The sequence below is a fragment of the Gymnodraco acuticeps genome, unplaced genomic scaffold (genome assembly GCF_902827175.1).
Source record: "Gymnodraco acuticeps unplaced genomic scaffold, fGymAcu1.1, whole genome shotgun sequence".
Lineage (NCBI taxonomy): Eukaryota > Metazoa > Chordata > Actinopteri > Perciformes > Bathydraconidae > Gymnodraco > Gymnodraco acuticeps.
In genome coordinates, this window is record NW_022990485.1 from 44 (window position 1) to 22,334 (window position 22,291).

Below are 22,291 nucleotides of genomic sequence, written 5' to 3' on the forward strand. Positions count from 1 at the left end.
CAATCAGAATTACAGGTGTGCTGCGAGGTAATGAAGGTTGGTGGCTAATAATGCGCCGGGGATTTACTGATAAGAAAGACAATTTAAACTGGAGACAAGATGCTCCGTCTCTCCTGGATGTCCTCATTTCTGGGCGGTCAGCTTATTGTTTGGAGAGCAGGCAACCAAGATATCTCAGACACTCCAATGCTCTGGATCTCATTCAATTTCTAATCTTCAACAAAGACTTTATACACATCTTAAAGCTGCTGAAAAGGGGATTTAGATTGGAAGAAGAAGTACTCAAAACGTTTACAACACAGATAAAAGTCGTACCTTTGAAATGTCACTTAGGAATATTTTAATTGTAGTCTTCCTTTGGTTTTGGAGTTTTAGAAATGAACCACTAATCATCCATTATCGAAAAACAAGGTTTATGTCTAAGCATCTTTTCACGATCTATAATTACATTTATCGTTAGGAGGTGCCCTCTTGTGGCTGTCGTTATAATGACGGGAGCGACGGAGGAATTAAGATGACAGTAAAAAGGGCTAAAAAGTCTACATAGCGAAAATGATATGAGACTTTACCCGTACAACGTTACAAGGTCAACCTGTAGTTTTTTTAACGTACGTATGTTGCTTAACTTAACTAACATTCGGACACTAATACCTCATTCACACCAACGCAACTACGGTTCAAGCTCCGTGCTAGAGCTTTTCAGGTTCAGAACCAGTTCTTCGGTTTAGCTCTGGTTCTCTTCACACCGCCCAGAGTCCGACTGGTAATGCGTCGTTGCGTCATCGTTTGCGTCATGACGTAACCGTTTGCGTGCCTGCTTCATAAAGCCAAATCAGTTGCATTAATTTCTTATGGCTCTATCTGCAGCTTTTCCGGAGTCATTTCTGTTGTTTAGTTATATTCTTATAAAAAAGTGTACTCGTGTCAATAAAGGTTTTTTTAAAACACAACTGCTTCCGAGGTCGGTCTTATTTCTTAAGGTGGACTGAACCATGAGTGATGAGTCACGTTGTATCTTTGATTTAAATGAACTGTAACCTTCACCCAGGTATGTAACAGCTGTTCTCAAATGAACACGTGAAGTAAAGTTGAATATTTATAGTTTTATAGATTTATAATGAGGTGATCAACGTGAATGCTCAGGTTCCACCTTAACACGCAGACACGTTGCTTCACCATGAGCAAACCTTTATATATACAGTCTATGGCAGACAACACCGAAACTCTGAAACTCTTGTTGTTTCTCCATCGTTGTGTACAACAACTGGATAAAACGCGGGCTTTTTGTTGTTGTTCAGGAGTTGATCTGTCTCTGCCCCCGCCTCGACGTAAGCGTGACGTATGTGGTGCTTTGCTTGGCCTGGACATTTGTTGGTGCTTGAAACGAACCGGATTCCGGGCTAAGAGGCTTCTCCCGCTGCGGTGTGAAGAGGAAAACCCGGTGCTTTTCAAGCTCCAGCTCCGAACCGGCCCTGAAACACCGTTGGTGTGAATGAGGTATAAGTTGGGTTAAAACTTGAATTTATCGTAACCCAAACCATGATTTCTATCCTGAATCTAACCATGTTGTTTGTTATAATTTCACAATGTTGACCAGTCACTTCTCCTGCACTCATACAGCATATGTAGTTTACTAGTTTTAGAAACCATTGGGACTCAATCTAAATTGTGTTCAAGGTATAACTTTTTTCAAATGGAGCCCACTTTGTGCGGCCTACTGTTTTCCAACCTACACATTTACCATTTCAATCTATTCAAAACGCTTTTCTTGGCTCTGTAGATATTAAAACCCTCATGGGGTAAAATTCAGTTTGATATTATGCCGTCGTCTTTTATGCTTGCAATCCCTTTTTCGTTTCCCTTTCTCATCTCTGGGGATAATACATCTTTCCATCTTTGAAATCTCAAACCATATATGTTATATCATATTGAAGGCAACATTGTAATCTAGAAACTAACTAATAAATAAAGCTATCTGCAAGTTTTAAATTAGGTCTACAGTACTTGTCAGTCTTGCATCTGAGATCAATTTAAAAATCAAAGTTGGTGAATCACTAAATTGTATTTTACATACAGCTTGAGACTGTTTTGTCTTTTTGCTCTGCAGTTCTTTACTTCCTCCGGTCCATGGCATACTTTGGTTTCTAATTAGTGAGAATAAGGTGAATCTATGCTTGAAAGAGTGAGGAAAGGACACCTTAATAACAGCCCTGCTTTGTAATTTAAGCCTATAAAGTAGGCTTCACTGAGAACACACACTTGAGGGTCAGTAAACAATAGCAGGTAGAATTCACAATACACAAGTGAGTTCATTTCATACAGACTGTACTCGGTTGGCCTTTAGTGACAGCAGCCAAGTCCAAACTCCCACATCAATACTTCTATAGATGAAAACACAAGCTACCACACACACACACACACAACCCACACACACACACACACACACTCGGTTGGCCTTTAGTGACAGCAGCCCAAGTCCAAACTCCCACATCAATACTTCTATAGATGAAAACACAAGCTGCTACCACACACACCACACACACACACACAACACACACCACACACACACCACACACACACACCAACACACACACACACCACACACACACACACACACACACACACCTACCATGTATACATCACTTCAGGGGACATTACATTGACTTACATGCATTTCCTGGAGACTTATCCTAACCTTAACCATAACCAACACATGCCTAACCCTTAACCTTACCCTAATCCTAACCAAGTCTTCACCCTAAAATTAATGATTCCCCTCATGGGGACCTCCAATTTGTCCCCATAAGGGAAGCCAGTCCCCACACTTGACTATGTAAACAGATTTAGGTCCCCACAAGTATAGTAATGCTAGACCACACACACACCTTCAGGGGACATTACATTGACTTACATGTATTTCCTGGAGACTTATCCTTCCCCTAACTAAGTCTTCACCCCTAAAATTAATGATTAATTTCTCCTCATGGGGACCTCCATTTTGTGAGTCCCCACACGTGACTGTGTAATCAGATTTAGGTCCCCACAAGTATAGTAATGCTAGGCCGGCGCCACACAACACACACCACAACACACACACACACACCACACACACACACACACACAAACACACACCCACACACACACACACAACACACACCCACACACACACACACACCAACACACACACACACACACACACACACCACACACCAACACACACACACACACACACACACACACACAACACACAAATGAATACACGGAGGGCATGACTTTGGGATTGTTTGTGTTGTATGCATAACTGATGAACCCTGTGGATCAGCTGATGTTTTATTCAGATATGTAAACACTTTTATTACGAGTGGAAAAGCTGTTTGCTGTTGAACTTTCAACGTGACCTTCATGGAGAAACATCTCACATGCTTGTCATTTCTCACGCTATTATTGGAAGCAGTCCTGCCCATATTAGAAGTACCCAGTTTTTGTTGAATACAAAGCTTGATTGAAGGAAATGTACAAACGAACATATTTCAAATCCTCCAAGAAAGTTTATGGCCAGTGTGAGTGGAATCACCCTCTGTTGAATTAGATGGTCAAATCAAGGCTAGACTGTCTTTTGCCGAGTGTTCCTCTCACTCCTTTTTTCAAATACCCATTACACAAACAACACACCCCTCTGACTACTTAATTTCAAGCCTATAGGTACATCGGAAAGCACCAGCAAAGCGCGGTATGATGATAAACTATGGTTAGGTCTCAGAGTCAAAGCAAGAACATGTCAAAGCAAGTGTAATAAAAAGTGTCCTGAGAAAACAGCTCAGCTTTCAGTCAGCCTTCCTGGCATAAACAAATGTTAAAAATGATTATTAGAGATGCAATGTTTTCTCCGGTAATCACTGTTTATGGATTTTGGCGGAAGTGAATGTCAGACTTGAGCTTCCCAAAATGCCGAGGTGATAAAGGTCAGAAAATGGACTCCGAGCTATAATGGCTGTGGAGAGACAAATGCAAACAAGGTCAGAATAAACAACGGTTGATTCTTTAAGCTTTTATTTACAACAGTTATGTCACACGTAATCACAGGCTGATCTAAGACATGATGATTCATCAGAATACAATGTGGACAGAGGCAAGGAGAAGATCCATACAGCAGTAAAATAATATATTGTTGTGTAAATAAACTGGCTAATCACATTTCCAGTGTTTCATCTCCTCTTCTTCAATCAAGACTCTGAAGTCTTCTGCACAGGAACGCTAACTCGTCTAACTTTCTTTTAAAAGATAACTTGTTATTCCCAATACAAGGTGACGACATTTCCAATGAAATGGGACAATATTAGTCCTTGGCCGCCCACAAAGTGTACAGTTGGATATTCTGGCAAACATATATGGTACTGTAAGCTTTTAGACAGAGTAACTACTTTCATTTTTTTGCCCTCACTACAATGTGTTGCGGCTAGTCAAGCTAGCTAGCAGTTAGCTAACTATCAAATAGCATGCTAGCTAGCTACAACACATCGCAAACGCATCATTCCTAAAAAGTATTTAACTCACAGGCTGTACATAATTTAAGCTAGGTAACACATGTACCTATTGTTACCTAAACCAAGTTATTTTCGTAAACATTACCAAGTAGTCCTTTTTAAATTCACCATGTGTTTCAAATGTGCGATCTAGGTGAAGTTTGCCCAGTCTAAAGCATTATAATGGAAGTGAAAACAAGCTTTTTAATGGACTGATAACTAAGGAAATGGGTGGCAGAGCATGGTCACCTACATTTAGAGATGGGGCAACACAGATAATAAGATAGTTTACTCCTTTTTGGAGTGTCTAGCACCGTCCCATACAAAATTAGCATTAGCAGAAATTAGATGGTGGGGTTCGCTATTTTTCAATGACGTGAATTCCTGTGTCAAATTTAAACACAAATGCAAAAGTCAAACTCCATCTCCACAAGTGAGTGAGTCTACTGGAGTAAATTCATTTTGGTCTCTGCCTTTAGAAAAAAGGAGATTCAGGCCAAACAGCCAAACTGTAAAGATGTTAGCCGTATCATTAGCATGATGCTAACGTGCGGGCTGATTGTTTGCAGGAGTGTTTCCTCGTGAGTGTTTACTGTAACCTTTTAATGATATTTACATGTGATTCAATGCATAAGAATATAGTATTTACAGAGAACTTTAGGAACAACTCTCCATCCTTCATTAAGACGTGCATTAAAGACCCCTTTAGGCCCCGGCCTGCTGGGGGGGTTCCAGGGCTCGGATGTGGACGCTGGACAGAGTGAACCAAGCTAAAGGAAGATCTCGTCCAGCACTGTCGTCCTGAAACTTTTATATTCAGGTAGAAATCTCCGGTGTAGAGGAAGAGCAGCGCGCCCACACACACAGAGCTCTCTTTGGGTTTCACCTGGAGAGGGAACAGACAGAAAGGAAACATGAGCAAACATCTTTAACTAAAAAAAATATCCCACAACCTGCTCCCTTGACCCTCTACCCACTCCTCACCTGAAGTCCTGCCTCCCCGTCCTCTGCCCCTATCTTGCTAACCTTTTCAACTCCTCGCTGTCCCATGGAACTGTCCCCTCTGCTTTCAAAACGGCTGCCGTTACTCCAATCCTCAAAAAACCTGGTCTTGATCCGTCCTCCCTCACTAATTACCGCCCCATCTCCAACCTACCATTCCTCTCAAAAACTCTTGAACGCATTTTAGCCAAACAAATTCACTGCCATCTCCAAACCAACCAGCTTTACGAACCCCTTCAGTCTGGATTTCGTCCTCACCACAGTACAGAAACTGCACTCGTCAAAGTCCTCAATGACCTCCTCACCTCTGCTGACACTGGTTCCCTCAATATTCTCATCCTCCTCGACCTGAGTGCAGCCACAACATCCTGCTCACCCGACTCAGGGACATTGGTATTGAAGGTATTGCACTCAGATGGCTCCAGTCCTACCTCACTGAACGATCCCACTTCATCTCCCTCCCAAACCACTCCTCTGCCAAAGTCACCCAAGGCGTTCCTCAAGGATCAGTAGTTGGCCCCCTCCTCTTCATCATTTACATCCATCCTCCCCCTCGGTCAGATACTCCGCCAATTTAACCTCGACTTCCACTGCTATGCTGATGACACTCAGATCTACCTCAGCACCAAATCCCTCCATAACCCACCCCTTACCCACATCGATTCCTGTCTGACAGCTATTAAAACTTGGATGCAACATAACCTCAAACTGAACAGCAACAAAACAGAACTCCTCCTAATCGGCTCCAAATCCACCCTCAGCAAGGTCACTAACATAACACTCACCATCGATGGCACCATTGTTTCCCCCTCCAATCAGGCACGCAACCTTGGCGTAATCTTTGACCCAACCCTCTCCCTCCCTCGAACCTCACATCCGCCATACAGTCAAAACCTCATTTTTCCACCTCCGCAATATTGCAAAAATCCTACCCTCTCTCACCCGCCCCGCAGCCGAACGACTAATCCATGCCTTCATTTCCTCCCGCCTTGACTACTGCAACTCACTTCTTTACGGCATCAGCACTACATCCCTCAACAGACTCCAACGGGTTCAAAATGCAGCTGCACGTCTCCTCACGCATACCAAATCATGGCATCACATCACCCCAGTCCTCAAAGACCTCCACTGGCTTCCTGTCTCCCATCGCATCAACTACAAACATTCTGGTCCTCACCTACAAAGCACTCCACCATCTGGCCCCCCCTTATCTCACAAACCTTCTCACTCCTTATCAACCCCCACGGTCCCTCAGATCCACCGCAGCCGGACTCCTATCCATTCCCACATCCACACTCTGCAGCTTTGGGGACAGAGCCTTCTCAGTGGCAGCTCCTAGGCTCTGGAATTCCCTCCCCCAAGATCTCTGTGACTCTGAGTCCCTCACAGTCTTTCAGTCCCACCTCAAAACACATCTTTTCAAACTCTGTCTACCCATAAACCCCCCCCCCCCCCTCTCAATCAACTTCCTCTTGACTGCCTTTTTATTTTTTACTTACTTGTTTGCCTGTCCTTGTTTGTCAACCCTCCCTCATACTGTAAAGCATCTTTGAGTTGTGAAAAGCGCTATATAAATAAAATGCATTATTATTTAACGTAGCTTCATTATGAACCTGGAACACAGTGATGCTGCAACCACACGAGAACGGTAACGGTCGTATTCGCTACAGTTCTCTATCAGATAGACGTTCGGCCACACGAGGCCAACAGGGAACCGCAGATAACGATAACGGGTCCCAAGGTGGGTAGATCTGCGGACGAAACGCTCTGGGGGGGCAAACGGCTCTGTGTCTACACCTATACGATCATTTCCTGATAACGTTGAAGCAATAGCCCCGCCTCTCCCCACCTCTCCTGCTCAGAGATCAGCTGCTGGGCTCTCAGAAGAGGGGGAGGAAAAGAGAGGCTCCGTTTTCCGAGTCGTTATCAATTTGTTTTAAAGCTCAATAAATAACAAAGAAGACCTTTGACCGGCACTTTTCTAATTTTGTCCGGAAGATTTCAACCTTAACGGACATGTTGACCGGCGGAAAAAAATCTAACTGAAACTCCTGCCACACGGATCCCCTCGTTTCCTTGGAAGAGGCGGAGAGGTGGGTGTTTTTAATCTGCTGGTGGACTACCAGAGATATTTACAGCAGGAGAAACGCTTGTCTCGGGGAGGGAGAAAAAGAGCCAGAGCGTCCACCAGCGGAGATAAACAGAAGGGCAACCATGGCAACCATGCGCGGTAAGTCTTCTTCGCTGCTTTTGGTGTATTTTGTGGCAGAAGTACTGTTAGAAATTAAAATCAATGTTGATATGGCGTTGATTTGAATTAAATACACTATATTAATTTAAATCAGTTTTATTCTGAAAAACCGGAAGTTCACTAACTATTAACTTAATACTTTTATTCTGAAAATTCCTTCACTTCCGGTTAGGCATTAGCATGTGGCGAAATGCTGCATTTTCAAAACATGAATCAAAGGTGAAATGACATTGATGTTTTACACTGAGCACAACTGGGTTTAGCACTCATTTATTGCTTTATTAGGGAATGTTGTTAAATAACCACAACACCAGAATTATGTAATTTAACAACAGAAAAAGGCAGTAATTGCATTGGACCCGGCCCCCGACGACGCCGGCCAATAGGAGAAGACCTCAGATGACAACAGGAAGAGCAAGCCAATAATTGACCTCTTCTACCTGCTGACCTGGACTGACCGGTCTGATGAGGAGATGCGCCTTCCCCACTCGCACATTTATTTGTACACACTGCATCTTTTGTGTAATTAAATGCTGTTAACTTTTATAAGCTTCCCTTGACTCTTTTCAGGTCTCTCCTGCCTTCAGGTTTCTAGAATACCACTAACAGTACAGCGCCACTTACAAGCCCGGCATATGTACTACAAGCGTCCTCCAGCGCTTTCGAGCGGGTCTCAGTGTGAACGGACACGTTTTCTGGTGCCTATTGCGTGTGGGACGGAATACTTTTTTGATAGTCCGAATTCGGGTTGGTTTGCGTGTATCGTCCTCGTGTGGCTCCAGTCCTGAGACAGAGTGAAAGCCAGTCGGGGAGTTTTGGTTGGTTTGAAAGCTTGATGAAAAGGTGTTATAAAGTTTTAAAAAAGATATATGTTTTTTAAACGGTCTTCTACAAGCAAATTTAGGACATATAATGGGTGTTTTTAGTATGAGGTAAGATAGCCATGGGGGTACAGAAAAAGTGCATCAAATAGTGCAGTCGACAAAGTCTCGTAGCAACAATGAACAACCTTTGGCATGTCCATCAGAATCCAGTATAATGCTGTCTTACGGCGACATAGATAAGACACTTTTCTCTGTTTGCAGACTATTTGATGTTTTTTCCCACAGACTCACAAAAGCCTCTTTCAGATATGCATCCTGTGACATAATTCACATGTTGTGCAGCGTTCTCTCCTTCATTTAAAAAACATTCCCAAAATGAAGTTGTTATGCAATTCAGGGAATATGGGGAATTCATTCATCTGCTTTTGAGACTCTTTGTTCTGCCAAGCTGCTTTTAATCTCCTGCAGATTGTTCAAAATTCAAAAGTGAGAACTAAAAAAACGCCCTCCTCTGACAAGGTGTTGTTGTTGATTTAAAGATCACAGGCGTGACATTTAAAGGAACATACCCCGTGTTTTTGTAGTTTTAAACCTATTGGCTGAGCATGATGGAGTATAGGTTTTATTTTAAATGTTTCTCTTGCCTGCCGGACATTTCAATTCAAGTCTTAATTTACATTAAGTTGGAACGTGCTTTACTTCATCAAGGAAAACATTACGCTGCCTCCACTGTTCCCTGAGGTAGATTAATGTGTATTCTATAGCCTGAACTGCAATAAAACACCATGTTAGAATCATTTGGAGAGCCGTCATTACGTAACTGAAGGCGAACCATAAATCTGAGCAAGCCTGAGGAAGTAATTTAAAACAAACACGGTGATGTGCTTTTAAATACTGTGTACAGTCATGTTCCCTCATGTTTGTTAATGCTTTCTTAACATGGTGTTTTGAAGGACGGTTGAAAGTATTTAGGGGGATGTTTGGGAAAGAAATTAAATATAATATTAAAATCTTTATTTACATTGGTTAGGTTAGCTATGTTTCTACAGTAGCCCAGAATGGACAAATCAAACTCTGAGACATAACATCTTATGGTATTACTTTTTATTTTATATTGAATTGACCGTTTTTATTTTAAAACTTAATATGTTTGGTCAGTACTTCTACTTTTACCAGAGTATTTTTAAACACGAGTATCTATATAACTCTTCACCCTTCAGTAAAGGGAACTGAGAACTTCCACACCAACACTATGCAATATAAATACCTTTACCATCATTACAAAACACTCTGCTATATAACAGGTGCAATATTATTATTATTAATATCCGATAAATGACGTGCACTGACCGTGTCGATGTAGAAGGTGTTGGATCCGATGAAGGTCACGGCGTCCTCCAGCTCGTAGTTCTGGACCCCGTTCTGATAGTCCTGGTACGGGACCACAGTCAGCGCCAGCGGACCCACGAGTTCTTACTCAGGTTGGTCAGCTGGACCTCCAGAGACACAGCGTCGCCTGATCTACAGTCAGCGACGACATCACAGTCACACGGCTTCCCGTTCACCAGCACATCTGGAGACAGAGGTAAAGAAAAGGATTAGGAGGAGGGGGACCGTTTCAATCCCAGAGGCCATGAGACTGTTAAACACCTGTCCTTTTGAAGGACATCCATAACATCTGTTTAACTTCATCATCTTGCTTACTTGTAAGCAGCTTATGACCCACGTGCTGAATTAATGATCTAATATATCATATTCCAATTACTTGTACTGTATACACTCTCCTTGCACTATTTTAACAATTGTATCTATGTTATTGTGTTGCTCTGTTGGAGGAGTCCTGTGACCTCAGATTTTCATTGTCATAACTACACTGTAGCTATGTTCACATGACAACACAAGCCTTGAATCTTGACAGCTGTCTTTGTGTGACGTTCTGTAAAAAGAAATTAGGAGCTTTGGGCAGAATTAAGAGCGCTTCAAATCTCATCCCATCTCCATTTCATCCGGACCCGACCGTTAATGGGCTGATCATTCTGCTTCTGGTGGACGATCAATACGCTTTGTTTGTCAGAAAATACATGTCACTGACATCAGCGAGAGCTCTGGAGCTGAGGGAATTACACTGAACTGCCTCCGGTTTATCTCATGCATGACTGATCACACACACACACACACACACACACACACCACACACACACACACACACACACACACACACACACACACACACACACACACACACACACACACACACACACACACACACACACACACACACACACACACACACACACACACACACACACAACACACACACACACACACACACACACCACACACACACACACCATCAACACACACACAACACACACACACCACACACACACACAACACACACACAATAAATGAGGGTCAACCCCAACAAGCATAATATGTTCCTATTAAGAATAATTTGATGACAATACTTTTGTACATTTACTAGGTGTGTTGAACGCAAGACTTTTAACCTGTAATACAGTCTACTTTGACTTTAGTTTGAAAGTCTGAGTCTGTATTCCCCCTCTGCTCTCAGCTCTCTCTCTCACAACCGTCCCAGGAACTCTGAGTGACTTCAATCCCTCTAATGTGAGGCTCCTGACTCGCCTCCATTTGGCTGAGGTACAGAGGGAGACACCGTGATTCGTTTGGAAACAATGAGCTCACTGAACTCGCATCCGGCGGCAGGGATGAAGCAAGAAAAAGACTGACTCAAAACACGAGAGGGGGCCCGAAGAGATCACCCGAGTAATGACTCCGCGGAGAATACAGGCACACACACACACACACACACACACACACACACGAGCACACGACAGACGACAACACACAACCGAAGCACACGGACAGACAACACACACACACCACACACACCACACACACACACACACACACACACACACACACACACACACACACACCACACACACACCACACACACACACACACACACACACACACACACACCACACACACACACACACAACACAACAGGTTGTCAACGCTTTCTAGAGTCAGGCTCGCAGCTGTGATAAACACTGAGTCAGAGCTGGTGTGCCGATGTGCTGCGTGTGGAGGAGTAGGAGGAGGGGGACATATCAAATCAAACTTTATTTGTATAGCCCAATATCACAAAACACGTTTGTCTCAGTGGGCTTTACAGATTACAAACCAACAACATTGTATATGATGGAGTTACAGCTAAATTAGAGAACAAAGATACAACGGAAGACAATAACATTACATAAAATATTCAAATGAATTACCATAAAAAGACAATAAAATGAATACCATAAAATGCCAGCTCTAACTGAAGGCTTTGTTAAAAATGTAGGTCTTCAACGCACGTTTGGACTCTCTACCTCTGATATGAAGATAGACAGACCATCAAGAGGAGGGGGAAACGATGGCGTGCTGTCATAAAGCCCGGAGAGCTGAAACTACAGGAGGTGACATTCAGATCCACGTCTGTATTAAATACGCACTTCACTCCAGAACCAGCAGGGGCTCGGGGGGTCTGTGTTGATGTGAAATGAAGTGTCACTTCGCTTGTAGTACATTTCAGGATTTTTCACGTATATTTCTCCTTTAAAATGACCTGTTTAAAACTAAAACAATATCCACTTTCTTTGTAAATCTGTGTTTTTTTTTGTTGTCAATTTACCACTTTAATCTCAAGAGATATCAAAGATGTTTTTCACGTACATTTAAAAGTTAAATATTTTTTCTTGGGATACTCCCTCCTTGCAAGGCTTTGTTTCCATAGTGATACTTTCATGTGTTGACATGTTAGTCATTTTCTACCTTCCTCAAAATCATTGCAAAGATTTTTTTTTCAATTGGAAAGATACCATTTATGTGGAACTACTTGAGCAGGTCTCCCTTGAAAAAGAGATCAATGATCTCAATGGTAAATGGTAAATGGACTGGACTTATATAGCGCTTTATCCAGTCTTTACGACCCCTCAAAGCGCTTTATATACTACATGTCATTCACCCATTCACACCCATTCATACAGAGCAGTACCACTTGCTCTAGGACCTAACATTCACACACCGTTGGCCATCGGGAGCAACTCAGGGTTAAGTATCTTGCCCAAGGATACATCGACATGTTGGCTGCACAGGCTGGGATCGAACCCACAACCTTCTGATTGAAAGACGACCGCACTCCCTCGCAGCCACAGTCGCCATGGGATTTATCTGTATAAATAAAGGTTTGAAATGAAATGAAACCAACGCCACATAAACGAGCCAATACAATTACATTTTATGGGATGCACCACTCAACATAATCACTCAATGCCGTTTCTTAATTGCATAGATTTTTGGTATATAATGGATCAGTTTGCAGATACATAATTCCTCAGTTTCTCGTAAATGTTAGATGTTTTTCTTGACAATCAACCACTTTAATCTCAGATGATATCAATGTTGATTTCCCCTGAATGTACAACTTCAATCTAAAAGTAAACTGAGTTTTTCTTGTGATATTACCCCCATCAGGCTCTGTAATTATGTTACATTTTCCATGGCAGCAAAAGAGACACCAGTAATCTGATTCCCCTACAATTACATTAAAAGTGTATTTATTTTATCCAATACGCAAATCCCTGTAGAGTACAGTAAATGTTTTTATTGCAGTCCATTCACTTCCACGTTAACTTCCAACCGTTGCATTTTCATTTCCAGCACAGCTATCTTCTGTATACGTTTGTGGAAGTCATCTGTAGAGAACGGAGGCATTTTGCTACCAACTAGCTTAAGCTAAATAGCATGCAGTAGCCTACCAGGCTTTAGCTGTTGCTAGGCCACGCTACTGTAAGACTGAGGTCGTCGTAAAAATGTTGAAATATGGCTGAAACCCTCCGTCTATTTACGAAGGTGAACTGTCCCAGTGATAAGTTAATGTCCCAGGAGCCGCTGCTCGAAGTTTTCAGAGAATAAGAATAGGAAAATTAGCATAAAAAGTAAGCAGAGGCAAGAGCAAGCAGAAAAGCGTCTGCACTGTAAGAAAAATAAGGCACACACCTTCAATCTAAAAGTAAACTGAGTTCTTCTTGTGATATTACCCCCATCAGGCTCTGTAATTATGTTACATTTTCCATGGCAGCAAAAGAGACACCAGTTGATCTGATTCCCCTACAATTACATTAAAAGTGTATTTATTTTATCCAATAGGCAAATCCCTGTAGAGTACAGTAAATGTTTTTATTGCAGTATATAGAGCCATAACCCTTGCATCCTAATACATAATGTATCAAGAGGTTATTGCCATGCACAGCCTGATTTATACATACACATAGCCGGTGGCAATGAACCTAAGCATGAAGATATATTTAGTTTGTTCAAAGTCTAGTTGCTAGGAGATGTGCAAATTATAGATAGCCTACATCGGCTCGAAAACTGGAAATACATTCCTTCACATTAAAGAGAACAAAAGAGAACGGTCAGACTGTAATGAGCTGATGAACACACACACACACACACACACACACACACACACACACACACACACACACACACACACACACACACACACACACACCACACACACACACACACACACACACACACACACACACACACACACACCCACACACACACACACACACACACACACACACTAATAAAAACAACGACTGTGTTTACTCATCATGAAAAAAAAATAGATTTCATGAGGAGGGATGAGGGTAATTTTAAAATGTGACACAACTCAGCCATTATGTAACTTTTTAAACCGATATTGGAAACATCGAGGTTTCTGATTGGTCGGGGTTCTCCTTTGGGATTCTCTGCAAACATCTTTGCTTTTCTGCAGAGGACACCAAAGGTCACGACAAAACACTGTAAGCATCTGCTGTCTGTTTCCTGTTGTGCAGAGCTGAGAGAGGTAGAGCTACTTTCACCAATTATTTCCAGGTGACCTTCCCAGTGATTGTGGAAAATGGGTTCATACAGGAATGTGTCTAATTTCCTGAAGATAAAAAAGCCCAGTTGTGCTTAGGCCTGTCGCGATAATCAATAAATTGACTTATCGTACGATAAATAAAAATGGACTCGATAACTTTTCTGAGCTCGATAAATTGCCGTTTACATGCGTGTTTGTTTACATCAGGATGTGACCAGAACTTGGTGTGTCTGTGTCTGCCGGCCAGCCGCGCTGTGTCTGCCGGCCAGGCGCGCTGTGAGGGGCGGGGCTCACACACAGCCAGGTCAGGACACTCCGCGTGCAGCAGTGTAGCAGCCGAATGAATAATATAGAGACAAGCAGGAGACAGCGTGTGACTTACTCGAGGGGAATTTGAAGTTGAATAGAATTGGTTGCAAAAATAGCACATCTCCGGTGTGGGAATATTTTGGATTTAAGCCAAATCAACGAGGCGAACCTACGGACTTGAATGAGCCGTTATGTCGCATTTGTTTTAAAAAGGTAGTAACAAAAGCTAGCAATACGACCAACCTTAAACTGCACCTGAAACACAACCACCCCATTCCGTTTTCCCAGCTGGGAGCGAACACGGCAGCTGGAGATGGAGAGCCCCCACCTTCCCGACAGTTTGCTATCAACGATGCATTTGCCCGACAATGCAAACATGTTGGTGTTCCTTGCTCGAAATCTTTGAAATACAGATTTGGATATGGTCTGTTGAGGCGTCTGGGTCTTTGGATAGTGGACTGTACGCTTTACTGTTGTCTTAAGGAGGTTTTCTTTGCTTGTGAGACAATGTGTGCTCATATTTATTTATATATGAGAGAGAGAGCTCTGTTTTCCAGCCTGAGACTATTTAATTGATTGTTTTGGTTGTGTGTGATTTAATGAATTTTTTTATAATTTAATTTGTTTTATTTATTATATATAATTTATATATTTGAATATTATTTCACATTTCATTTGCAATGTTGGATGTTCAATAAAAAGTCCTGTTTGAAAGGATGTACTTGATTATATATTATCATTATGTCAGTGGTCTAAAATGGTCTTCAATCAATCAATCAATAGGATACGGCTGTAATAGGCCTAAGGCCTTTTAGTCGCTCATAAATAAATGAGTAGATCACTGAACCTTTGTCTCCCCCCGCACCTTCAATGTCACTATTATTGACACCCTGGTACACACATGTAGCTGCTTTGCCTGATGCTGATTTTAATGACTGACTGAACCACAGCAATATTGTTTTAGAGTTTTTATATGTTTAACTGCTATGCCTGTCATCTTTGCTCTATGTGTTTGTGTTGTCTCCTGGGTTCTGTAGTGCCCGGAGTCTGTCTTTTTATTTATTTTTCCTCCCAAACCCCATCCCCTCAGGAAGCCTTTGCCTCCTGTCAGGTCATCATTGTAAATAAGAATTTGTTCTTAATTGATTTTCCTGGATAAATAAAGGTTCTACTACTACTACTACTGATTCTTTATTTACTATGGATGCTGGCAACAGTCACATCGTCCAAAGTGAAGGTGATGTTTGACCAGTAACGGTCGAGGCGGGATTTGAGACAGTTAACCGTCTTGGATGTGACAACGCTTTCTGGCAGATCATTCCACAAGTCAACCGCAGGCTGAAGAAGTTGCGGCGGATAGCCAGTCTTGAGTACTGTTTCTTCAACTTGAGGCAGTGTCCACGAGTCCTGGTGTTATAATCCCGTTGTAGTGGGCATGATGTTTTGTAGATGTTGTGGAGATATTTGAAAACTTCGATCATATCTCCCCTCGCCCTTCTATAGTATACTCGGGATCTAAAGACTTTGCAGTGGTTCTTGATATGGTAGGTCCTTTAGTTCTGGAACCAGCTTCGTTGCCCTTCTCTGTATTTCCTCGATGAGCTCAGCATCCTTTTTGTACATGGGGGACCAAGCGACATTCCCATACTGAACGGTGCCGACAATATTATCGTTTATCGCAATCAATTCCGGAAACATTTATCGTCCGACAAATGAAGCTCAGCGCAAGTTCAGACAGGAAGACCTATCACTCCGTATTGCACGTCATGGCAATACTCGCTCCCTTCACTAGATGACAGGGAGCGCTAAGGAGTGGCGCTCCCTATCACTTCCCTCCATTCACAAGCCTAATTATCGCACCTGTTAATCCCTCTATATATGCTCTCCTCTTTTCTATCAGCTGTCTTTCAGGTGCCAACGCTCAACCCTCCTCCACCTCCTGCTTCCAACTCAGGGCCAAGCTTAACCTCCTCCCTTCCAACCGGACCTAACCACTTATCACCACCACCAGTGTCTAGACCCAGGGGGGTTCATCGGAAACGGTTCTTCCCTTCCCGAATGATATCCTACAAAACCTGGGCCTAATCGCCAAACACCATTTCATTCCCTTGTTATAAACTGTCATCATTATGTTTCATTTATATAATGTGACCGATAATAAACATGTATTCCATACATCACGTCTCTCCTGATTGAAATGTAATTATCGTGACAGGCCTAGTTGCGCTCTCTATTAGTTTAGTTTATTTATTTTTTCGAGCGTGTAAAACCAAAGAAAATACAAATGAAACAAAGGTGATACATACATGATACACTACTATACAAATGAATGCAATAACAAAACAAAACATTTAATTAATAATTGAATAATCTGTAGTATTATTGTCTAATATCAATAAGCAACAAAGCTTTAGCTAATTACACGTCCGAAAAGGTCAAATGTATTACGATAGCAGCCATCTTGGACAGTGACATTTCTGCACATGCAGTGAGAGGTACGGAGGGAGAGTCATTTATATAAAGTAGGACAATTAAAATGAACTCCATTGACCAGCTGATACAATAACGAGATAGAGACATCAATCATTCATGACAAATATATAAGGTATGACTCTTAAATGGGCCATTAGGAAGGAGCATTTAAAAACGTCAAATATTGCGTGAATATTTTTTGAGTAATTCACCTGGAGCTGTTTTTGATGAATCACTCAAGCGGTACAATTATCCAAATGAAAAATTCTCTTTTTTGTTTCATTTGTCAAAAATAATACTTGAAGAAGAAGGATTTTAAAGTCTAGAAGCAAGTCAGGTTTCGTGTAAGGACAATTCAAACGGCTGTTTCCTTATCCCTCTCCATCCCTTTAGTATTCTTTGTTTTGACATTAGCAATCAATATATAACTATTTCTTATTTTCGATAAAGCATATTAGCTGATTTTGAACTCAGTTTTTATCATCTTGCTGATAAGGCTTAGTTGTAAGAAGCTGACGACCCACGTGCTTAAATTATTCATATATTTTATATGGATTTCAATAAACAATCTCACACAAATGACACATCCTGCCTGCAATTACAAATGAGAAGAACATAAAACATCTGTGGGGGAAACTTCTGAAGCAATGGGAGTCAGGACTCGGAGAGACACGAGGAGAGCTGGAGCTTTGATGGCAAACACTGACGGTTTATTTGGAGCTTCGGCCGGAGAATTCACAAAACATGTCACGGGCCACGAGTTGACCACACGATTTAGATGCCACAATCAATCCTCAAGACCCCTCCTGTAGCTCCAGGTTTTAACTAGTTCAGAGTGTAATAATCAACATTCTTCAATAGATAGACTTAACAGCTGAGGACACTGAATCACAGTTGTTGTCGCTTATGGCTCGGGGTCATCTACACCCCGAGAAGGATGTGTTCCAGGTAGTGCTGCGTACCTGGACTGACATTCAGGTTCAGGTCCGGACTCAAGTCCAGAGGTTCAGGTTCAGGTCCGGACTTATAAGTCCGGACCTGAACCTGGCTTGTGTCAAGTTGTGTGAGTAACTAAAGTGAACTTATTGTGAGCTAATTATCATAATCAACTCAAATTCAAACTCGTCAGGTTTATTGTGCTCCCTTCCAACTTGTGTCTACATTTCTCTACAAAGTACAAATGTAAAAAAACACTTTTTGCCACTTAGTCTACAAATGACTTATGACAGCAACTACAGTGAACTACTAAAAAGTTCAAACATTTATTTCATTTACCAAACTAAAGTAACCAAACAGTCCCTGAGCTGACTGAGCCTAAATCCCTAAAACGTTGCTGAAAGGTAGAGTGTAGAGTAGACTATACGCATTACACTGTTACACACCTACTATACAGTATACACTGTAGTGACTGTACAGTCAGAGTGTACTGTACTGTCTGTACACCATGTCTTTTCTACAACTCTACATGTGTACATTATACAGTACATATACATACATAGTGATGTACATACATACTGTTAGAAATTAAAATCAATGTTGATATGGCGTAATTTTGAATTAAATACACTATTTAATTTAAATCAGTTTTATTCTGAAAAAACCGGAAGTTCACACTATTAACTTAATACTTTTATTCTGAAAATTCTTCACTTCCGGTTAGCATTAGCATGTGGCGAAATGCTACGTTTTCAAACCGTAAATCGAAGGTGAATTGACATGTGATGTTGTACACTGAGCACACCGGGATTATCACTCATTTATTGACGCTGAATAACGTTTATCAGGGAATGTTTAAATAACCACAGACACCAGAATATACGTAAGTGCTAGTTTTTTTGCGAGTCCAAGTACCGGTTCCCGACATTCCGGTTTTAACCGGACTTGAACCGAAACTTTTTACAAGTCCAGTACCGGTTCGGCGTACCGGTACGCAGCACTAGTTCCAGGTGTCCCACAACAATAACTATCTCTGACCGAGAGTTGCCCGGTCACAAACTGGTAACAACAACAACAACAACAACTTGCCCCTCCTTAAGGGAGATAACGGCTGCTCAAGGTCGGTCAGCTGCGTCAGAGGGCGAAGGAGAACATGCAGGGCAAATGATTCCCTGACAATTTGAACTGTGATATTTTCTTTTCATAAAAGAAAAAGGTATAATTTTGACCCGTCTTTTCCCTATTATGTTTTTGGTAACAATAGTCAATTTTAAAAAGACAATAATTGTGTACTTTTTCTTGAGTGAACATTTTGAATGCAGGACCTTTACGCAGCGTCCACACGGCGGCGTGCGTTGAAGCTTGCCGGTGGGCGTGTCTGAAACTCGACCAACAACCAATCACATGAATCTCCCGCCCCGGACACACAAGCACGCGGTTTGATTGGATAGAGCTTGTACTGGCATATGATTTGATTGGCTGACGCTTCCGCCGAAGCTTCAAAAGTTGAACATTGCTCTACTTTAGAAGCGAGCAACGCTCCCACAATGCAGTTCGGCACAGCGTGACGTCACCCCATTCAAAGTGAATGGGAAGAAGCGTTGAAACTTCAACGCACACCGCCGCGTGGACGGGCCGTTACTCATGAGTTAATCTTCACTGTGGTGTTGCTGAAGTTTTGAAAGAACATCCATAACATTCATCTGTCTGCATCTTACACATTATTGATCTAATACATCATATTCCAATGACTTGTATATAGAGTCTTATGGCACTATTTCCATTCTATTTTATTTGTATTACTTGCTCTATTTCATCTGTTTTATTGTGTTGCACTGTTGGAGGAGCCTAAGATTTTCATTGACATATCTACACTGTAGCTAGTATGTACGAATGACAATAAAAGCCTTGAATCTTGCTTTTACCTAAGTATAACCTCTGATTACCTCATCCTTCACTGATGTTACATAACGCGTGTGTGCAGCTGTGTTTTTCCCAGATGTTGCTGCCGAGTCTGCCGAGGCAAAGCGCTGCGGCAGGCGTCGCCACAGCAACCAGGAGAGAAACAGAGAGAGAGACACCAGCTCCTCCCTCCTGAGAGAGTATCAAAACCACGGCTCAGAGATGAAACAATCCTTTCTCACCGCTGTCACCCGCCAAGACAGAAATTATGAGCGTCAGATTTCTCAGTGTTTACAAAATGATGCATGTGAAACACACACACACACACACACACACACACACACACACACACACACACACACACACACACACACACACACACACACACACACACACACACACACACACACACACACACACACACACACACACACACACACACACACACCTCGTGCAGTATTACATTTCTGAAGTGTGTGTGTAGGAAACGCTCATCGTACAAAGGGGGGGCTAACTGATTACATAACCAACATAGTATTATTAAGTGTGTGTGTGTGTGTGTGTGTGTGTGTGTGTGTGTGTGTGTGTTAAGAAGAGCAACTGAGGTTTTTACAGCAGCAAGATCTTTGAAAGGCATTTGTTTTTATATGGAAATGTGCCAATATGACTGTTGCATAACTTTGCTCCTGTGCATTAGAAAGTTAATGACATTCTTATTTAATTAAATAAACCAGAGCATGCATTTTACAGTATTATGTCCAACAATTATTAACGGGTATTAAGTACATTTCGTAGATATTGTTAGAAATCTGAATAAATCACACCTTAGTGCGATTCGTCCAAAAAACAAAACAAAGCAGGATATTGCCTTGGAGAATAAAAAGTGAGGAAATGAGAAATGAACCCGCTGAATCTTTACACACCCACAAAGAACATTCTGACTCTGCAAAAAGAAAAGACAAATGGACCAGCAGGAACCATTAATCATTACCAATGTGTTAAAATGCAAAGGAACTTCCTGCCAATTGTTTTACTTTAATAATCCTTCACCTTGAGAAATAACTCAATATGAGAACAACGGGCACATCAGTGTATTCTTGTAGCTCCAAAGATAACATGTTTATAGAGGTTGACGATCAATGGGCTCCAACTGAACCTTTGTTTAGCTCGGTTGCAATGACCAAGACGGCAAATTAACAGTTGCAGAAAAACCTATTCAACACCGGAAAAAAGAGTCTGTGGTTAGAAACCTGGATTACACAAATGTAAGATATTTGGATGTTTTTGGACGACTATTCTTTCACACACACATACGGGTTTTGGGCTGAGGGCGACACCGTACTTCCGGTATCAACCATTTCACACGAGGTGCATACAGAATATCATAGTCGATTGCCTTAATCAATATAGTCAACTCTAAAATACCACATATATACAATTGGCATGATAATATTATTGTGACAAGTGGGGTATTCACCCGGTGTTTCCAGAAGATAGACGTAGATGCTGCCAAAATCGACCGAAGGCCACTTTTGAGGGTCGTAATTCCATACATTGTACATCCAACAACCCACACAGCTCTAGTTCACGCTGGTAACGACCTAGAGCACACCCCTCAAGTCCAGAGATGTAATCCGAAGACATGCAGCGATTTCTTCGTCGTTAATTCAGAAAAAAAACCTAGTGCGCTCTGCCTGGATACATAAGCTAGCTGTTTATATTAGCATCTCCAGGATATTAGCACCTCCAGAAAAATGGCGTCTTTATAAAAAAATATATGGCGCGCGTTGCATTGTGGGTAGCTGTGACGTCACTGTGTGTGAAAGAATACGGGAAACATTAGCTGCCTTTAGCTTAGCGATAGAAACGCACAGCCTTAAGAACACGATGTAGCTTGTTTATAGCCTAGCGTTAGCTTTTTACCTGCAACTAGCGACTGCATTCACGCTTCAGAAATCCCATAGTGATGTTAATATGTGGAGATTATCCTGTTGAACCAAATGTGTAAGTATCATTCATGTATTTGCCACAGATCTTATTTTCTGCTAACTATTTTTCTTGCTAACTCTTGGTTCGGTCAACAAAATAAGTCATCACTGTATTAACAACCGGCTAAAATGTA

General features: G+C 41.8%; 1 protein-coding gene across 1 annotated transcript in view; it reads right to left on the reverse strand.

Annotated features, from left to right (window-relative positions):
* Window positions 1-4,033: 4,033 nt before the first annotated feature.
* The window catches only part of trappc9 (trafficking protein particle complex 9), a 331,469-nt gene continuing 313,211 nt past the window's right edge, over window positions 4,034-22,291 (reverse strand). Inside the window, 4 exon segments of the mRNA XM_034226421.1 lie at window positions 4,034-5,333; window positions 5,335-5,409; window positions 9,951-10,069; window positions 10,072-10,173. Coding sequence (XP_034082312.1) covers window positions 5,229-5,333; window positions 5,335-5,409; window positions 9,951-10,069; window positions 10,072-10,173 — 401 coding nt within the window. The 3' untranslated portion in view covers window positions 4,034-5,228.